General features: G+C 43.4%; 1 protein-coding gene across 2 annotated transcripts in view; it reads left to right on the top strand.

Annotated features, from left to right (window-relative positions):
* The window catches only part of ABTB2 (ankyrin repeat and BTB domain containing 2), a 142,247-nt gene extending 125,228 nt beyond the window's left edge, over nucleotides 1–17,019 (top strand). For both annotated transcript variants that reach the window (XM_048949846.1, XM_048949845.1), the window contains exons 9-17: nucleotides 636–771; nucleotides 2,610–2,836; nucleotides 3,499–3,677; nucleotides 4,282–4,387; nucleotides 4,520–4,622; nucleotides 5,284–5,374; nucleotides 7,151–7,219; nucleotides 7,962–8,075; nucleotides 9,396–17,019. In XM_048949846.1, coding sequence (XP_048805803.1) covers nucleotides 636–771; nucleotides 2,610–2,836; nucleotides 3,499–3,677; nucleotides 4,282–4,387; nucleotides 4,520–4,622; nucleotides 5,284–5,374; nucleotides 7,151–7,219; nucleotides 7,962–8,075; nucleotides 9,396–9,593 — 1,223 coding nt within the window. In that variant the 3' untranslated portion in view covers nucleotides 9,594–17,019. The remainder of the gene's footprint in view (nucleotides 1–635; nucleotides 772–2,609; nucleotides 2,837–3,498; nucleotides 3,678–4,281; nucleotides 4,388–4,519; nucleotides 4,623–5,283; nucleotides 5,375–7,150; nucleotides 7,220–7,961; nucleotides 8,076–9,395) is intronic.
* The last annotated feature ends 95 nt before the right edge of the window (nucleotides 17,020–17,114 follow it).

The following is a 17,114-nucleotide window of genomic DNA, read 5'->3' as shown; positions in this document are numbered from 1 at the left end:
ATTCTGCATTTCTTCTACCTAGCTCTGTAAAGATTTTAGCATTCTATAAACAAGTCTGCGCTAGTATAAAAGTTGTTTTTCAGCATGTCAGTTCTAGCCCTTTTTTCCCCCTTTCATTTCCTTCTGCTTTATTTTTGTGCCTTCACAAACACAAATCTCTGCCTTATCTGCTCCAAGTTTTACTGAGAGGATAAAAAAAAAAAAAAAGCCTCCTCCCCCACATGCCACAGTGAAAGATGCACATTGTGCAAGGTCTGTGCCACCACTCACTGCTGTATCTTATGAAAAGTGTGGAAGAGAGCCCAGGTGAATGTGAACTGTACCAATATACCCGTCTGCAAGGTGGCTCTATGGAAGCCATGGTCAGCAACTCCCTTCTGGCCTTCTCTGTTACCTCATCCACCAACTGAACAGCTTTTCTTTCTGCCTGTAGCTAGCTGTGCATTCTTGTGTAGTTCAGCTGCTCTGCGACTCCATTCTTCTGAGAGGTGTCATGAAGCCTAACACATGCTTACAGGATGCTTTGAAAACCTTAGTTGGCAGCTTAAAAGCTGCTGGTACGCTTTGCCTGATAACATCCTGAGTTACGTTTCAAAAAAGAAAGAGACATGATATTTCTCTTAATTGTTTCCTAGGGAACTATGAGTTGGTCAGCCTATTGCTAAGCAGGGGCGCCGACCCCCTCCTGAGTATGCTGGAAGTCAATGGCATGTCATCTTCACTTCATGAAGATATGAACTGTTTCAGTCACTCAGCTGCGCACGGACACAGGTAAAGCTCCATTCATGTTCAGAAGAGTTTTTTGCCTAAGGCTTACACACTGTAGGTGTATTGCTTATCTTCTGCCCAAATCCCTGGGTGTGCAGTTCAGAAGATGGTGTTAATGCTGACAGTAACCATTTTTTAGCACTGCTTAGTTTCTCTGATTATTCTAATTGTGATGTAGGTAGTGCTGGGGGGAACTGACTGATTCTGTAAGCCAGTAGCTGCTTTCTGTTGCATCCTTCTGAGGGGAAAAAAATCATGCAAGATTTTCATTATTCAGTAATAGTACCTTTAAAAAAAGCAAAGGATTATATTTTGGTCAAAAGCACAAAATGCAACAGAAAGGTCACTTGTTTTTTCTCTCATTTGCTGGTCTAGCTCTGCAGCACTGAGAGGGTAGAGAGGAGCTGGTTCTAGCCCTCCTTTAGCAGATTAAGTTCCACCTATGGGCTAGCTGCAAAGATAGCAGTTCATGATATTGAGACAGATTCCCATCACATTAAGAAGTGGCAAAAATAGACAGCTACAGCATTCAATTGAATGTATCACTGGTTTCTGGGTGACCGACCAAGAGATCGCTCATTAATACACTGAAAAGCTAGACTAGGCTTCCTAACCCTGCTTGCAGGGTGGTTATTTAGAAATAAGATGTTATGTACAAACTCATCCAGAAATTCTTCAATTCCCAGAAAAATGTCAACATAACGAGCCAATTAAAACAGGCCCACACCACCCACAGAGATGGGCTGAGTGGTATCCAGGGGGTCTCCTGCAGCGTTACCACACGCCTTTATGGCAACGTGCTCAGTAGCAGCTACCTAGTTGGCACACAGATGTGTGTTACAGCAGAGCCAAAAGCACACCTCCCGGCACACCACGCATCTGGCTACACCAGGGAAAACATCTCAAGTTCAAATGAGGCCCAAACACAGCAGAGCTGGAACAGCCTAATGCTGTTATTTACAGTGTAAAACTACAGAAACGCTGTTCTGATCCCAACTCTGTTCCCCTCCCACAACCTGCTGTGACAGCCAACCATGCAAACTGAAATTCAAGGCTTATTCTCCAGTCTGCTAGGGGAGGGTGATGGAAAGCCTGCAGTTCCCCTGTTCTAGTCACATGGAGTCGTGTGGGTGCAAGGAGAGCACCAGCTAGTGGCAGTGTGGTGCCACAGCTGCGTGGACTCCCGGGGATGAGAATGTCTGTTGCAGATGGCTGCAGCTGTCTGCAGGGAGACCAAATGATGCAAGCTGCCTACAGTGTTTGTCTGGACACAAGAAAACCTCTTTCTTGTAACTGCTCTCTGAAATTCCAAACCAGAAAATTCTCCCTGGATTTAGTGAGGCAGAACTGTCATTTTTTATGGTTTCTATTTGCTGGTACAGAAAGCAAGGCTAACTAAAACAGCAGTGCTAAAGTTGGTCAGTCAGGGAAACAGCAAGGGTTCTAACAGTTGCTTTGTAATTCTTACTTCAGAGCTTTAGGTGTTACCATAGATAGAGCTGGCAGCAGGAAGTGTGCTTCTAGAAGTGTGCTAAAGTATAGGCTGCAATAAAAATCAGTTTGCTCCAGCACTCTGAAATGTGTCCTGGTACTGCTAGGGTACAAGAGCATACTGCATTGATTTGTCCCTTCTATAAGGGCATCAATTTCTATCTTGCAGTAGGGGGAAAGGAGGAGTCTTAAATGCTGCGCTGTATCTGCGAGATGTCTGTCAAAGCCCAACTCTATCTTTGGGAATGAAGTAATTTGCTAACCCAAATTATAAACCCAAATCACAACAGTCCTGCCTGAATTGCTGCTCTTTCATTTATTAATAAGCAATACTACTTGTTCTTCCTCAGGAATGTTCTGCGCAAGCTCCTGACCCAGCCCCAGCAAATGAAGGGAGATGTCCTCTCACTGGAGGAGATTTTGGCTGAGGGAGTGGAGAGTGACACCTCCAGCCAGGGCAGCTCCACAGAGGGACAAGTCAAGCTATGTAAAACAAGAACGAAAGCCCTGCAAGAGGCCATGTATTACAGTGCTGAGCATGGCTACGTAGATATCACCATGGAGCTCAGAGGACTTGGTAAGGTGTTTTCTTCATTTATTTTTTAAGTCTTGTGCACATTCAGGGAACACAAAGCTTTTCCCATTTCATTTGGACAAATGCCTGCAACCCCAACTGGAAATCTATCCTAAGTTTCTGGGAAACAGCTGTACCTAATAATCAAAAGCAAGGGGCATCTCTCCCCCTCACATACTCTGTTTGTAAGGCTAGCCCCTTTAACACAAAGGTAACATCAGGGGTTAAAATGGGTTCGCTCTAGAGGTGAAAGAACAGATTTGATCTGAAAGCAGAAAAGAAAAGCTTTGAAATTTGAGTGTCTATTGTCAACAACAAGAAAAGACCTCATGCTATGTGTAGGGTCAGGTATTCAAACAAGTTTAGTATAAATTTACTCTGTTCTGACCATTGATGAAGCTAAGTACACAACAAGGAGTCTCTGGTCCTTACCACTCAACAGAAGGTCCTGGACCAGTTTACCAGTCCTCTGCTACTGTAGACAAGTTGCTTAATCTGTCAGTGACCCAGCTCAGTCACCTTTAATGACAAGACAAAAATGTATCTGCTGTAAAGAAATAAAAGATCTACTTCAGCACTAACGCTTCCGTGTTATTACGTACTAACAGAGGTATCCACTCACTGTTATTTCTGTATTCATCACCTTTCTTTTGTTCTGGCTGCAGGAGTCCCATGGAAGCTCCACGTGTGGATTGAATCACTACGGACAACCTTCTACCAGTGTCGCTACTCGGTTGTACAGACCCTCTTACGGGAATTTGTCACCATTAAGGAAGAAGACTATAATGAGGAACTGGTTAACGAAGGGCTTCAGCTCATGTTCGATATCCTCAAAACCAGCAAAGTAAGCATTAGTTTTATAACAGAATCAAAATCAAGTGTTTGAGCCAGGTCTTTTGCAACTGTATAAACCATCAAAAACAACTGAGTGCATACACCAAGTCCCTGTGACTGCAGTGTGAAGATGACCCCAATAGCATTTATCTAAATTCATACACAGCCCAATGACAGGGAATCAAAAAAGCAGCCCTCACAATACAGATATTCATTTCTTTATCAGTGGAAGCTATTCTGTTAAAAGTTCAGTTCAGGAACTGGATTTTGAAACTGTGCAAATGTAACAGGAAGCATTATCATTACACTACTGGGCAATTCAGGCTACTTCAGCAGTATCTTCTAGGAGCTTTCTGAACAAAGTTTTTGTTCAGCAACATTTTCCTTCTTTTCTCTCATTTAAAGATTACCTATGACTATTTCATGACAGAGGGTTGGCCTGTAAACTGTTGCTGAGAGCGTTCTTTCAGAGTGCACCGTTAGATCATGTGGCTGGTCCTTCTGTTTTGAGGTTGCTCTTGTAAGGAGCAGTTGCCTTGAGAGAACTGTTACAGAATGTTTGAAACTCTCTCAGAGCAAAGTGCTGATTGGTATCTGTTCTATTCTCCTCACAGAATGATTCTATCAATCAACAGCTTGCATCCATCTTCACCCATTGCTACGGCAGCAGTCCTATACCCAGTATTCCCGAAATCCACAAGACATTGCCAGCACGGCTCGGTAAGATGCTCACCCAAACACTGAAGCTTTTGTAATATTTCTTTGAAAGCATATATTGTTTCAAAACAAACAAACAAAAAAAAAAAACAAACCACCAAAACTCATCCTCATTTTCTTTTCTTGCTTTAACAGATCCTCACTTTCTAAATAATAAAGAAATGTCTGATGTGACTTTCTTAGTAGAAGGAAAGCTGTTTTATGCACACAAAGTCCTGCTGGTTACTGCATCTAACAGGTAAATAAGTCACTTTCTACAGCTCTGTACATAATATAAAAGGAAGCTCTGACCCTTCTCTATTTTTTGTGACTAATTCTTCATCACTCACTACAGTAATGCAGCTGCTGAGGATATGGCCTGCAGACATAATTCAGAGCTGCAGGATCAGTCCATATCATCTTTGCTAATGTTAAGAACACAGCAAAAGGATGAGTTTTTCTAGCCATTCAATTGTTCCTAGTCATTCTTAGTACATGTTAAAGAAATCCTGGGCTGCGCTGACATGAACTGATCAGTAATAACCCCTAGAAACCTGTACAGTAGTTGGGAGTGCACAGACCAAGGCATTCCAGGCCTTTTTCATTCCCCCTCTCGGTTTGCTATCTAGAGGCACAATTGTTCCACACTTCACCTGTGGCTGGTACACATGCATCTCTCTCTCACTGGCAAAATAAGTGTTTTCAACTATTACGATGTGAGTTTGAATGAATCTCATGCAATTTACCTGTTAATTTGCCCCTGAAGTTCCAAAGCAATTATCTTAGGATTAAAAGGAATGTTTTGGTTGTCAACTTAAAAATGGTAACAAAGGAAGATCTTTCACCTTGCTTAGACTCTTTGCCAGCAGGCAATGAGTGTGTGAAGTAATAATACAGAAATCTATTAAAATTATTCTCAGGTTTAAGACTCTAATGACCAATAAAACGGAACACGACAGCCATGGAAGCAAGACTGTTGAAATTAGCGATATGAAATACAATATTTTCAAGGTATGTTGCATAATCCACCTTTTCTCTACTCATCATCTTCTCAATTACTTTGAGGCTGTGAGGGCCGAGACTTAATATTGCTGATAATCTACAACTAGATATGAGCTTAAATTCAACCTCTATTCCATGAATCTGAAGTCTGGCTCTAGCCTTTCACTAGGACCAAATTCAAACAAAAACTTACAGCTTATTTGTTTATAACCTTGCTAGACAGTTGTTTCTTATATAAGGTAGGTGAAACAGTCTTATACTTAACATACTTCTAAAAGGCTTCCAGGCAGATCTCAGTTTCTGTTAACCAAAAGGTAAGCTTACTTGCAGGCAGACTACCCTGATTACCCAGACTACTATTGCACGCTTCAAAATGAATTCAAATCACATTATCAGAAATTAGTGACACTGTTTTCAAGAAAGGCTCACAGTTGAGAATTTCACTCCATTTTTATGACATCTCTGGATTTAATGGGCCTAAAATTCGTGACGTAGATGAAGTTGGTTACTTAGCACATACCCAAGGACAAAAACAAGCAGTGAAGTGTGCCAGTTAGTTATTCCAGCTTTCCAGGTCTGCACCTCAAATTTCAAAGAAAGGTACAGAACAAAAATCTAAAGTCCAGAATGGGTTGTGTAATTGCTTCACTACAGTGCTGGGGCTCTTTCTATGATGCATACAAAGCTGCCATCAAACTTCACATTGAGAGAATGGAAATTGCCTGTTGGAACATCTTGATCCTACTTGAAAGGGGCTATATAAGTTTGGATGTCATCCATCCAACACCAAACTATGCAACTCAGGAAGTGACAAAAAGTAAAATAGAATCAAGTGGAATTAAACCTCCCTAGCAAGATTTTTTACATCAAAAGGTTTCAGAAGATAAACTTTTGCTTCACTGAAGAATGCAACTAATTAAAAAGTAAAACAGTGGCAATACTTCCTGGAACTAGATGATTTGATGGTAAACAAAATCAGGCTAGTTAAAGAGGTTCTGACATTCTACAGTGATGTCAATTACAGCACTGAGGATGGGGCAGCAAACTGAATCACTGGAGCTCTAGGTTCTGCTTGAGGCTCTGCTGGAAAGCAGCTTGCCTTCCCTGTGCTTTCTCAAATAGGAAAACTTTACAAGTACAAGCTTAATTTTGTTACCACTACTGTTAGAAGTGGTAAGCACAGCATGCATCCATACCTGCTTCCACAGTATAAGAACAGCGGAGTGACTTCCCTTTCCAATACCAAACTGAGCTGTTCCCTAGATATGGCAATCCTGGTTTAGCTGGGGTGCACACATGGAGATCAAAGAGACTCAACTGCCATTGCTGCAAACAATTAGGCTTTTTCCTCCTGCCCCAATGGCGGCGGGGGGAGGCTGGAAGCTGATTAGAAGCACAGCAGGAGAGGCAAGAGGCTGGGGGGTCCCCGCAACACACATGCTCATGGCATGGCAGACTCAGTGCTCCAGCTAGCTGGCAGCTGTGTGTGACCAGCCTGTGGGGCTTTACCAAACAAGAATGTTTTTACAAGTATATTCGTATCAGAGACACACTGGTCACTCTCTCAGCTTATAATCTTCAGCAGGGCCCTCTTCAAAGCCTGAGAAGAAATAAGTATTAGAAAGCAGCAAACTTGCAACAAGAGAAAAAAAAAAAAAGCCAAGTGGAGATGGGAGCCAGCATATTATGTGATCCTTGTCTGCTCAGGAAGGGGAGTGCAGTCATTCACAGCCCCCTGTGACTTCAGTGATAACAGCTTCATGGCTGGCCTTCTTCCCATTCCAGATGCTGATGCAGTACTTATACTATGGAGGAACAGAATCCATGGAAATTCCCACCACTGATATCTTAGAGGTGAGAGTATTTTCTTCTAATCTTGCTAAGTGCACTGGAGCATAAACAGGGTTTGAAAGGCAAAAACTAGGAGCTAACAGCAAGCTTGCAATCCAAGAGTACAGAAGTTCAAAGTTGCAATGCAGTTGCTTGGAAATGAGAATTAGCAATTATTTGATATTATGTCCATGAGATACAAGGGGAAAAAAAAAAAAAAAAAAAAAAACAATACACCACTGCAGTGTTTTTGGTACTAGAGCTGTGTGAAAGCTCCCTCTATGAAGCTGGGAGAAGTAAGACTTCAGAGATGGTGTAGCTGATTCCACAGCAGCCAAACAGCAAGGGGCTTAAAAATCACAAAGAAACAACTGAAACAAGCTGAACTTCTGCAGCACTAGTTACAATTCAGCAAAAATCAGACCAAGAGCACTTCCATGTTACAAACAAGTCCTCTTACAATAATGCTGTTTAGTCACAAGCGGTCTGCTGAGATTGAAGTTTGCTGCTAAAGACTACACACAGCTGTTCTGCTTTCTTTTGAGAAAAGGGGCTGTTCAGCAGCCTAAGAATTGTCTGTCATAGTGACAAAAGGCAGCACAGATGCAGGAGAAGCAAGCCTGTACTAGTGGCCTTCCTGCTCCGTCGTGAGGACTGAGCTGTTAAACGGGGCAGTCTCGTACTGTTCAGAGAAGAGATCGTCAGTTCTGTCTGTCCACTGTTCCCTAGCTCTTTCAAGGCTCACGAGCTTCTCTCCTCCTAATAGCTGTTGTCGGCTGCCAGCCTGTTTCAACTGGACGGCCTCCAGAGACACTGTGAAATCCTCTGTGCCCAGACGATCAGCATGGAAAACTCTGTTAGCATCTATAAATATGCAAAGGTATGCGCCAAACTGCCTTATTTAGGAATCACAATGAAGCAGCAGTCTCATCTCAGTGAGTAAATATAATGAGCGTAGAACAGGTACCTGCTATGCTGGTAACTGCCCCAGCCACAACCACAAGTGAGATGATGTGTTACGTTTCAGCCTGTAAAGTCCTACACAACATAGTATGTTTTTCCATCCAAAGCAATCATGTATGAAATCGATGAGAGATCCCTATAGAGCTGTGTAGAGGTGACTGGGGGCGCTGAAACAGCAACATCATCCAGCAAAGCCCGAGAGATTCACATCCTTACAGCAGCAGAGGCACTTGATCATACAGTACAGCAATTAAGCAGCAAACCCTTTCCCTGCACTCTTGCTGAAATATCTTCTTTATAGCTCCAGAACTAGCAGAAACCTTCATATCAAACAACCCAACCAATGTTATCAATAAAATCATTGAGGAAACAGCCTGCCATTCCCAGAAGTTTGTCAGACACAGCATCAGATCCCTTAAAAGACAAGTATTAGGGGCAGATGTGCACCCTTACTTTGCCCATAATGGTGCACTGTTTTTTTTTTTGCTGCCCAGCTATCAGACTTGGGCTTTTTTTTTTTTTTTAATCCTGTAGAACTCAGGCTGGTCCATTTTAGCAATTTAACCTTATGCAACAGTAGAGGTGGAAAGGATCATTCTTCCTTTGCCTTCAGTACTTTTCATTAAATAACTATTTGCACAAAACTCCCAGGACCCTAGTGTATGCACACAGTGCTTCTAAGTACTGAACACTTCATTTTTCTTCCGTTACCTAGCTGCCCAGAGCAGTTCTGAAGGGAACTGGATCACAGCCAGACTGCCCCCCACCATGTTTCAGAAATGCAAAATCCCCGTTTTCCTACATTCACCTCCATTCTCTAGCAGAAACATATTTCCTATTGCTATGAGTTGTACACACCATCTGGCAACACATTACTTTATGTTGTGGCACCACTCCCTGCCTGCACAGCAGAACAGGTACCTTGGCCACTTCATCTGCCAGCTGCTCTCTTCCTTTAAGAGGAAGCAACTGGCCTGCAGGCCCCATGGCTCTGCCAGCAGCAGCCCACCAGAGGAAGAAATTAAAAAAAGCTTAAATGCCTCTCTGCTCACACCTGTGCCTGCAAAAAGCATCAATAGAAATCACCAGTCATCACTGGTCCTACCAGAGTTCTTTTCCATAGTCATTACTGTTTTGTTTTTTTAATCTCAGAAAACACTGGAAATGAAATTAGGCCCAGGCACGTCCATAGGTCTGTGACATAGCGAAAGAGCTAACTGACTCTACTCTTCTGCAGATACACAACGCACCTGAACTAGCGGCTTTTTGTGAAGGCTTCTTCCTTAAACACATGAGCTCTCTTCTAGAGCAGGACTCATTCAGACAGCTGATCTACAGCAGGAACAGCAAAGTGCAAGGCTTGGACCCTCTGCGGGACTTGCAGACAGCCCTGGCTGGCCGCCTGCATTCTGTGTACGTCACCTCAAGGGTGTGAAGCAGGAACGAGGCAGTGGCAGAAGCACTGGTTCAAACCGCACGGGGACACGGCTTCAGGCAGAGCTGAGGCTTTCCTGTCTGCCTTCTGGAGTCATCAGTTCTCGCTGGAAGTCCCCTGCATCAGATACCCCATCAGCAAGCGGGGGGGGGTGCCTCATCCCACTGAAGGAGGGGAGCTGGCTTCTCTGTGCTACTACTGTCAGAGCTACACTGTGTGAACGGTGTGATCAAGAGCTGGGCAGGCAAGCAAAGAACCCCAAACGAAGAGATCAATACTGCCATCCAAACAACGTACAATGTGGGCCTGCAGAGAAGTGAGGCAACTTACCTAGATCTAACACCTCATATCTAGTCTTAAGTGTCCGTCTACACACCATAATGGCCACCTAGTTCATATCCGTAGATATTTTACTTGTAAAAAGGCTGCATAGAAGGAGTTTTCTAATCGTGTGGACCACTGCCCATTCAACAAGTCATCAGTCTGAACACAGAAGCTGATGTATGCAGACCCCTTCACTGCAGTTAACAAGCACCAGTTTCCACACACGGCAAGAGACTCCGGCATAAGTCTTCCCCTGAACTGTTTGCACCTTGAGGGAGAAATTGTGTAGATGTACGAGGCTGAGTAGGAGCTACTAACTCTGGAATTACTCGCTCTTCACACATAATATGAAGAACTGAGCTGGGGCAGGGAGGGAAGAAAACTTTTTTAAAATACGGTTTCACTGTGCTAATTGTTTAATCTGGATCCAATTTGAGAGGAAAAAGTACTGTCTACCCTTTCACTACAGAGGTTTGATAGCCCAATTCACTTTTAACTTAAAAACATGTTTGCGAACATTATCTGTGAGATCTGACATAAGAGAGACTTTCTAAAAGACTCAGGCGTAGAAGCAGCTATCGCTAAGCTGAAAAACTGTCCGATAGCTTAAATAAGCAATAAAAATCTCCGTAAGACCATGAGAAACGTACAGCTTGATGCTTTGTTTTCTCTCTGGAGAGAAGCTGGGGGTACAAGCTCTGAAATCAAGTCTTTGCCTCCACATCCTCATCCATGGGGTGATGTTTCCACTACCTCAGGGAAGACCGTGCACAGCACGCTGCTGACTGCTGCCTCGAGGTAGGCTGCACTCTGACATTTGGGCTGCAGCACTTACACAAGATGCCTCAACTGAAATACTCAAGATTCACGTTTTTCCTTGCTTGCAGTAGATGGATGTTTCTATATAGAAAGGACTTGTGCTAGACATTCTCCTAGCTGACTTAAGTCAGGAAACAGCTCAAGATACAGTTTTGTGTCTGAGGCCACTTACCTTTCCCTTTTTAAATAAGCCCAAGCTTAAGAAGCTGGTTAATCATACACAGCCGCACACCTTGCTCTCACCAACCTTCAGCTGTTCCCCTGAACTATGTAAGCAACCTCCAAAAGCATATGCTAAGATGTGCTCACTGGCTACAGATGGATGAAGGAGAAGGAAAAGCAATAGTTTAGGTGGGAAACTGCCACTTAAAAAAATCCAACAAATAATATTGTAACTAAGCACACTGGTAGAGGTAGGCTTAGCTGAGCATAAGCTCCAGTGCAAGATATAGACATGGTTTAAATAGAGAAGGAAAGGAGAATGAATTACAGCACCCTTCAACAAAATCACCGAAACCTGCCATACCTTCTTTCCTGAAGGGTTTGCATCACAGGCACACTGCATGCAAGGAGAACAATCAGCCTAGGATCAGTCATCTGACAGACACGTTGGTCAGAGCACACACACCAATTTGTGTACACATCCACTTTTGAAGATCACCAGCTTCAGTAACTCTATTTATTATCAGAAAGCCATAGAGATGCTACAAAATTATTACTGTTCTGCCAGAAAACCACCACAAAAGGCTCTATCTTGGAAGGTATTTTCAAGCAGCTGCTCCAGCTATTTGTACAAAAATGTAGGTCCTCTTTTATTGCTGTAATATTACAATGCTTTGTTAATTGTACATTAATGTTGTCATTTATGTAAATGTACCGGGATTTTATTAACAACGTAATTTTAAAATACACAGCTGCTGTTATTTATTCTGCTTCTCTAACAATGACAAAGACATATTTAAAATCTTCTGTAGAAAAGGTAGTTGCAGTTTCACCACCTTGCATCGTTTCGGTATATGTACCTAATTTAATGCTTCAAAGCAAGGGATAAAAAGGCATTCATTTCCCTGTCCCGTGTTCACACTTTTTTTTTTTTGCATAATAAATGAAACTTGCATTTTTCCTAGCTCAAGTGAAGTTTACCTAGGCACCCTTCATTGAAAAGAAGCAGATGTGAAAGAAAAATCCTAGTTCTGGGATTCTTTTCCTATGTGTATCAGGCAGACCTCAGGAGTTAAAGGTCAAACCCACTCCACTCTAATAGTAACAAAGAAGAGGTGACAGAGCAGAAAGCACTTCTTCTGTCATGGCCCTGGCACCCAGAAGGCTGGGATGGCTCTGACAGGTCTGGGTGGCTGCTAGTAGCTGCAGGTCTGGCTGCTCTGGTAGTTGCAGGACTAGTAGTCCTGTGTTTGAAGATCACACTGGCAACCACCTGTAGTCAGGTGAGCAACAGCACAGGGAGCCCTCCTGAACTCTGCCCATGAGCATTACCCACACACAGCCAACCCCAGAGACAGAGGCTAAGGAGGCAGCCATAGCTGCATGGGTTTCATCCCTGACCATCAGATGATAAAGCCAGAGATTTAAGCAATGACAAAAAATGGAATACCTGAATAGAAAGCTGCTAGACTCATTCAGTCTCTTCCTCTTATTGTATTTATCAGAAATGGTGGCTTGCTATAACCAGGCTGCAAAGAGCAAGGGCGTTTACTCATCTGTGAAGTCAGACACACAGAGGTTTCTTTCTGCTGACAGCAAGAATTTGACCCAGAAATGACTATTTCTTTCCCCCTCTAAGTCTGCCCCATAAATCTTTCAGACCCCTATGGTGTTTGGATAACGCCTCAACTGTAACGCTGGATTCAGTGTAACCCTGCAGGAGGACTCAAATACTTTACTTCTTAGAACACCGGTTCTAAGGACTTCAGAAGAAGCCATTAATACAACCAGAATGTGTGTTCAGCTGCTGAGAACCTATTAATGCTTGCTTCTTTCCTTCAATTTCCCACCACACACCTGAACAAAGGATGCTGTGCCGCACACCTCTCTGCTGCAGCAAGACCTGAAATCCAGTTCTACAATAAATGAGCATCACAAGCATTTGTTGATGTGATCTAAAAGAATTCTGCTGGGAACGATGCATGAGGGATGCTTTCTGTTGTACTGTACCCTTAAGCCAGCATGCTTGGAAACCAACCAGTGCAAATCCTGACTTGCTTTCAAGAGTCACGGAATACAAAGATCTAAGATTCCCTCTGCAGCACTTCTACTCTAGAAAGTAGATTAAGTAGAATTTTTTCAATCTAACTAGCTGCACCTCTATTTTATGCAGTACTGCCCTTGTAGTCCTAGAATGTGTAGCGAAGCTGGCACAAAACTTTGCTGGTCATAGTTGTACGATTTCATGGAGCACAGGAAACAGCACTCATACACCTGCCTGAACACACTCTGCCTTTGAGAGTCAAATAAACCCTTACTGCTTTATGATAAGCCCTTACACTGCAGACAAGCTCCAGTTAATGTAGCACTGCTACCAACTGGCCCTCCCCAAACACTGCACAAGTGACCAGATACTGCGTCCTGCATGTGCTGTAACAGACACAGCCAGGAGAACACAAGAGTGGCAACTCCTTCGAGGAAGTGGGGCTGTAAGCGGCTGCCTCCACTGCTCATGACAGAGAAAGAGGATGCAAAAGGTGGATTTGGCTCCCCCAAGAGGTTTTGAGTAAAAGAGATCCACTGATGCACAGCAAACAATACAGAATATTGCTCTCAGTACTATTTGCCCAGGCAGACGTGGAGGGAAAAAAAAAAAAGCAAAAAAAAAAAAGCTATTGTTGTACAATGAAAGTCACAGCAAAGCAGGGAAAAAGGCCTTACTACAGCACTATGGGTTGGCCTGTTATCAGAACTAGAGTCATTTCCAGCCCCAGCACTCTTTTCCTACTGCTCATAACTAGAAAACAAGCCAGCCAGTTCAAAACCATTCCTACCCTCAGTCAGACGGGTCCAAGCCCATTGCTTCACAAACCACTCACACGACAGGCAGTACAGAACATCACACAGCTCAGCTCTGCCTCCAGTGCCAGCTCAGTCACGAGGGTACACCTGAGTTTCTACCTTCAGCCTTTGCACATCCAATGTACCCACCTCTACCTTGCAGACCACTCACTGGAGCTGTACCACAGCTATGGGAGCTCACCTCCCACCCAAAACGCAGAGCCAGCTCCCAGCAGCAGGGAAGGTCCTCAGCTTCACTGCTTTCACTTCTTCCCAGATACCTCACAGAGGTCAGCTCCTTCCAGCTGTCAGAACAGCTCACGGGCTCCAGTGAGCAGGATGATTCTGCTGACAACTAGGTCACAGACTACCCACCACCTGCAGGGTGCTGCTCACTAAACGTGGCTTTCCCACTCTCTTCCAATTAGCCCCAGCACTGTCATCACAGGCGAGCAAGCTGGTGTGGGCACAGGAGGAGAGAGCTGACACACAGCAATGTGCTGGGCACTTGATCAGCAGCACGGGAGCAAGGCTGAAAGCTGTAGCTGACTTAGCTGTAAGCTGACCTAGCGTGTTTACAACAGCCTGAAATGCTACTGCCTCTGGTTACAGTTATGCAAAAAACTGTCCAATGCACAGGAAACACGGAGCATGGAGAGCCAAGAGGGCTGTGCCTTCAGCTACATGCACACACTGCAACAACAGCCCATCTCTGGCTTCTTCGCATATGTACAGCCCCTCTGGAGGGGACCCTGGTACAGAAGTAACATGTACTCAGAGCAAAAATTACTGCAGCAAAACAAAACAAAACCAAAACAACAAAACAGAAGTTAACATCTGGAGATACAGAACTTACTCCCTTCTCATCTTCCGTGCTGTATGAAACCTTGATGTACTCCAGCTACTGAAGCACAGATAGCCATGCCCTACTGCTGGAGCTCATTCACCTGGCCCTTCCTCCAGCTGGGATTGTAACCCAGCTCATTTGAGCTAAAGCACAGACAGAGGAAAATGTGGTTTGACCAGAGTTGGTAAAATAGAATTAAAAAATAATAATAATAAAACCCCCTCTCTCACTTATTTTAGCATGTGACATCTTTTTTCCATTTTGCTTTTCAAAGAGCAATTGACAGGCAGAAGAATCCAAAGCAATGCCAGGAATCACAAAGCATACATGGAAAACTTGAAAAAGAATGGTTCAGCTCTGAATAAAGTCATTTTTGTAGAAACAGCTTAATTCTGCTCAATGCTCCATAGTGGGAGTGGCATAGTGGGGCACAGTCATTAATAACACTGAGAAGTGCAAATATAAACACAAAGCTCAAAGCCCTCAAGTCGTTTCTGACAACTAAAGGACAAACTCACAGGTAACAGAGCAAAGATGACCACAGCCCACTACAGACAGCAAGCAGGAGAAGCAGCTGAAAACCGGTATCTGCCAAATAGTAACATCCTTATTTATTTGAAAAATCCATTTTAATTTTGCCTACTACCTTCTACTTTGACTTACAATTCACAAGAAGTTTTGACAGACTACATTAATACGTTCACTGATCACCTCTTAGCTACTGGGGGAACATGCCAGTTTCCTATTTTATTTCACAGTATTCAGTAGTAAAAATTGGCAAAATTTGGCTTGTGAGGGGGGGGAAAGAAAACATACAAGGAGACATGACAGGACCACCTTTCTTACATCCTCACCTCTATTTCAGAAAGCATCCCACACCTCCATCCCAGCATCTCTGAGCATCCCTGGACTCAGGCTCAAAGAGCACGCTGGGCATTGCTTGTTTTGCCTCACTGCCAGTCTGGCTCCTGCATCAATAAGCAAACGTACTTTCCCTAAGATGGTGCCAGTAAAACAGACAGCCAAGTTTCTAAGGCACTTGCAGCCTACCAGCATGAGACCATATTTCCTGAAACAACCATTGCCTCTCTCTGGCTTCAGGCATCAGAACAGCTTCACAAGGACAGTCAAACAAGTCCTGAACCTTAACAACGTGTAGATAACTGTAATAAAAGTTCCCTTAAACCTTCATTTTTAATCTTTAAGTAGAACCAGAGTTTAGCAGTACTCACAAGATGTACACTGTAATTTACACCACTTTTATGCTTTAAGAAATTAATATTTTCTTACCACAAAAGCTTAACACACAATAAGAAAGCATTCCATCATCTATACCTAGAGCAAGCAGAACACTACAACCTGCATAACAAACTAATAATCCACACAGAATCCAATTAAACTGCTAGCACTATATCAATACTAAGCTTCAATATGCTTTGAAGGGACTCTACAAGCATTAAAAGCCTTCTCTCACAGCCTGTCAAACCACTGCTGCTCCTCTCAAAGCAGAGCATAGGAAGTAGACATACCAACATTATCCCACTGCTAACAGCAGCAACAGTAAAAACAAACAGAATTCACACTCACCTTTTCTTCCTGAAGACTTTCCAAAGATCAAGAGCCTCACACTTCCTATCTGCTCCTTTCCTAACTTCTTCAGAGCCCTTTCAAGGCAGGCAACCACCACTAATTGCTGCCAGGTGCTGCAGCCACTTGGACACAGCTGGCTGATAATCAGGCTCCTCATTAAGCCTTTAAGAGCTGCAGCTGCAGATCTCAGGACTCAGCTGTCCCCCAGTGTGGGTGATGTGCTGTTGCTGCTGATTCTCATAAAGTAGTCTATTAACCAAAGGTATACACAGGCTGTGTTGTACAAGGCCTATATTTAATTTACATCTTTTATAAAATGTCATCCTAGAAAACAAATACTGTGTTAACTAGGAAGAACTTTCTTCTTCAAGGATTTACTGGAAAGAGATGCTCTGAGATCTACAAACAAATAGAATGCACCTACACGTTGCCTGTAGGGAAGTCTTTCTTTTCTAAATCCTTATGCTAGCACATCAAGAAAATGCACCAGGGTAGTAAGGTTCAGAACAGGGAGAGTTCTGTATCAGAAGTCAGCCCTGGTTCTGAAACCTCTGGAGTCTGCAGTCACAAGAATTGCAGACTGGTGCTCCTTTATTGCCAAGCTGGTAGCACAGCTGGAGCTTACCTGCCCCCTGAGAAGATCACTAGGATCAGGTGTTGGTTGGATAGTGCTGACTTCCTAGCAGCCCTCACAGAAAACTTTCCAAAAAAGCTAAGTAGCATCACTTGGTGAGCAGACAGCAAGACAGACAATAGTCAAAGACACTTTTCCAGCAACTATTAATCATTCTATCCTGTTTAAAAACTAGGAAATGTAGATTACTGAGCAATGGGAATGCTGAGACCTTCTAAGCAAGTGTGAATGTAGAAGAGCCTTTTATTACAGCTGTTTGAGGAGCACAGTACATAGAAACTAAACACAGTGTTCCAAAACAGAA

Source organism: Lagopus muta, chromosome 6 (assembly GCF_023343835.1).
Source record: "Lagopus muta isolate bLagMut1 chromosome 6, bLagMut1 primary, whole genome shotgun sequence".
Lineage (NCBI taxonomy): Eukaryota > Metazoa > Chordata > Aves > Galliformes > Phasianidae > Lagopus > Lagopus muta.
The sequence above is the reverse complement of the archived record's forward strand: the minus strand, read 5'-3'. Positions and strand labels throughout refer to the sequence as shown.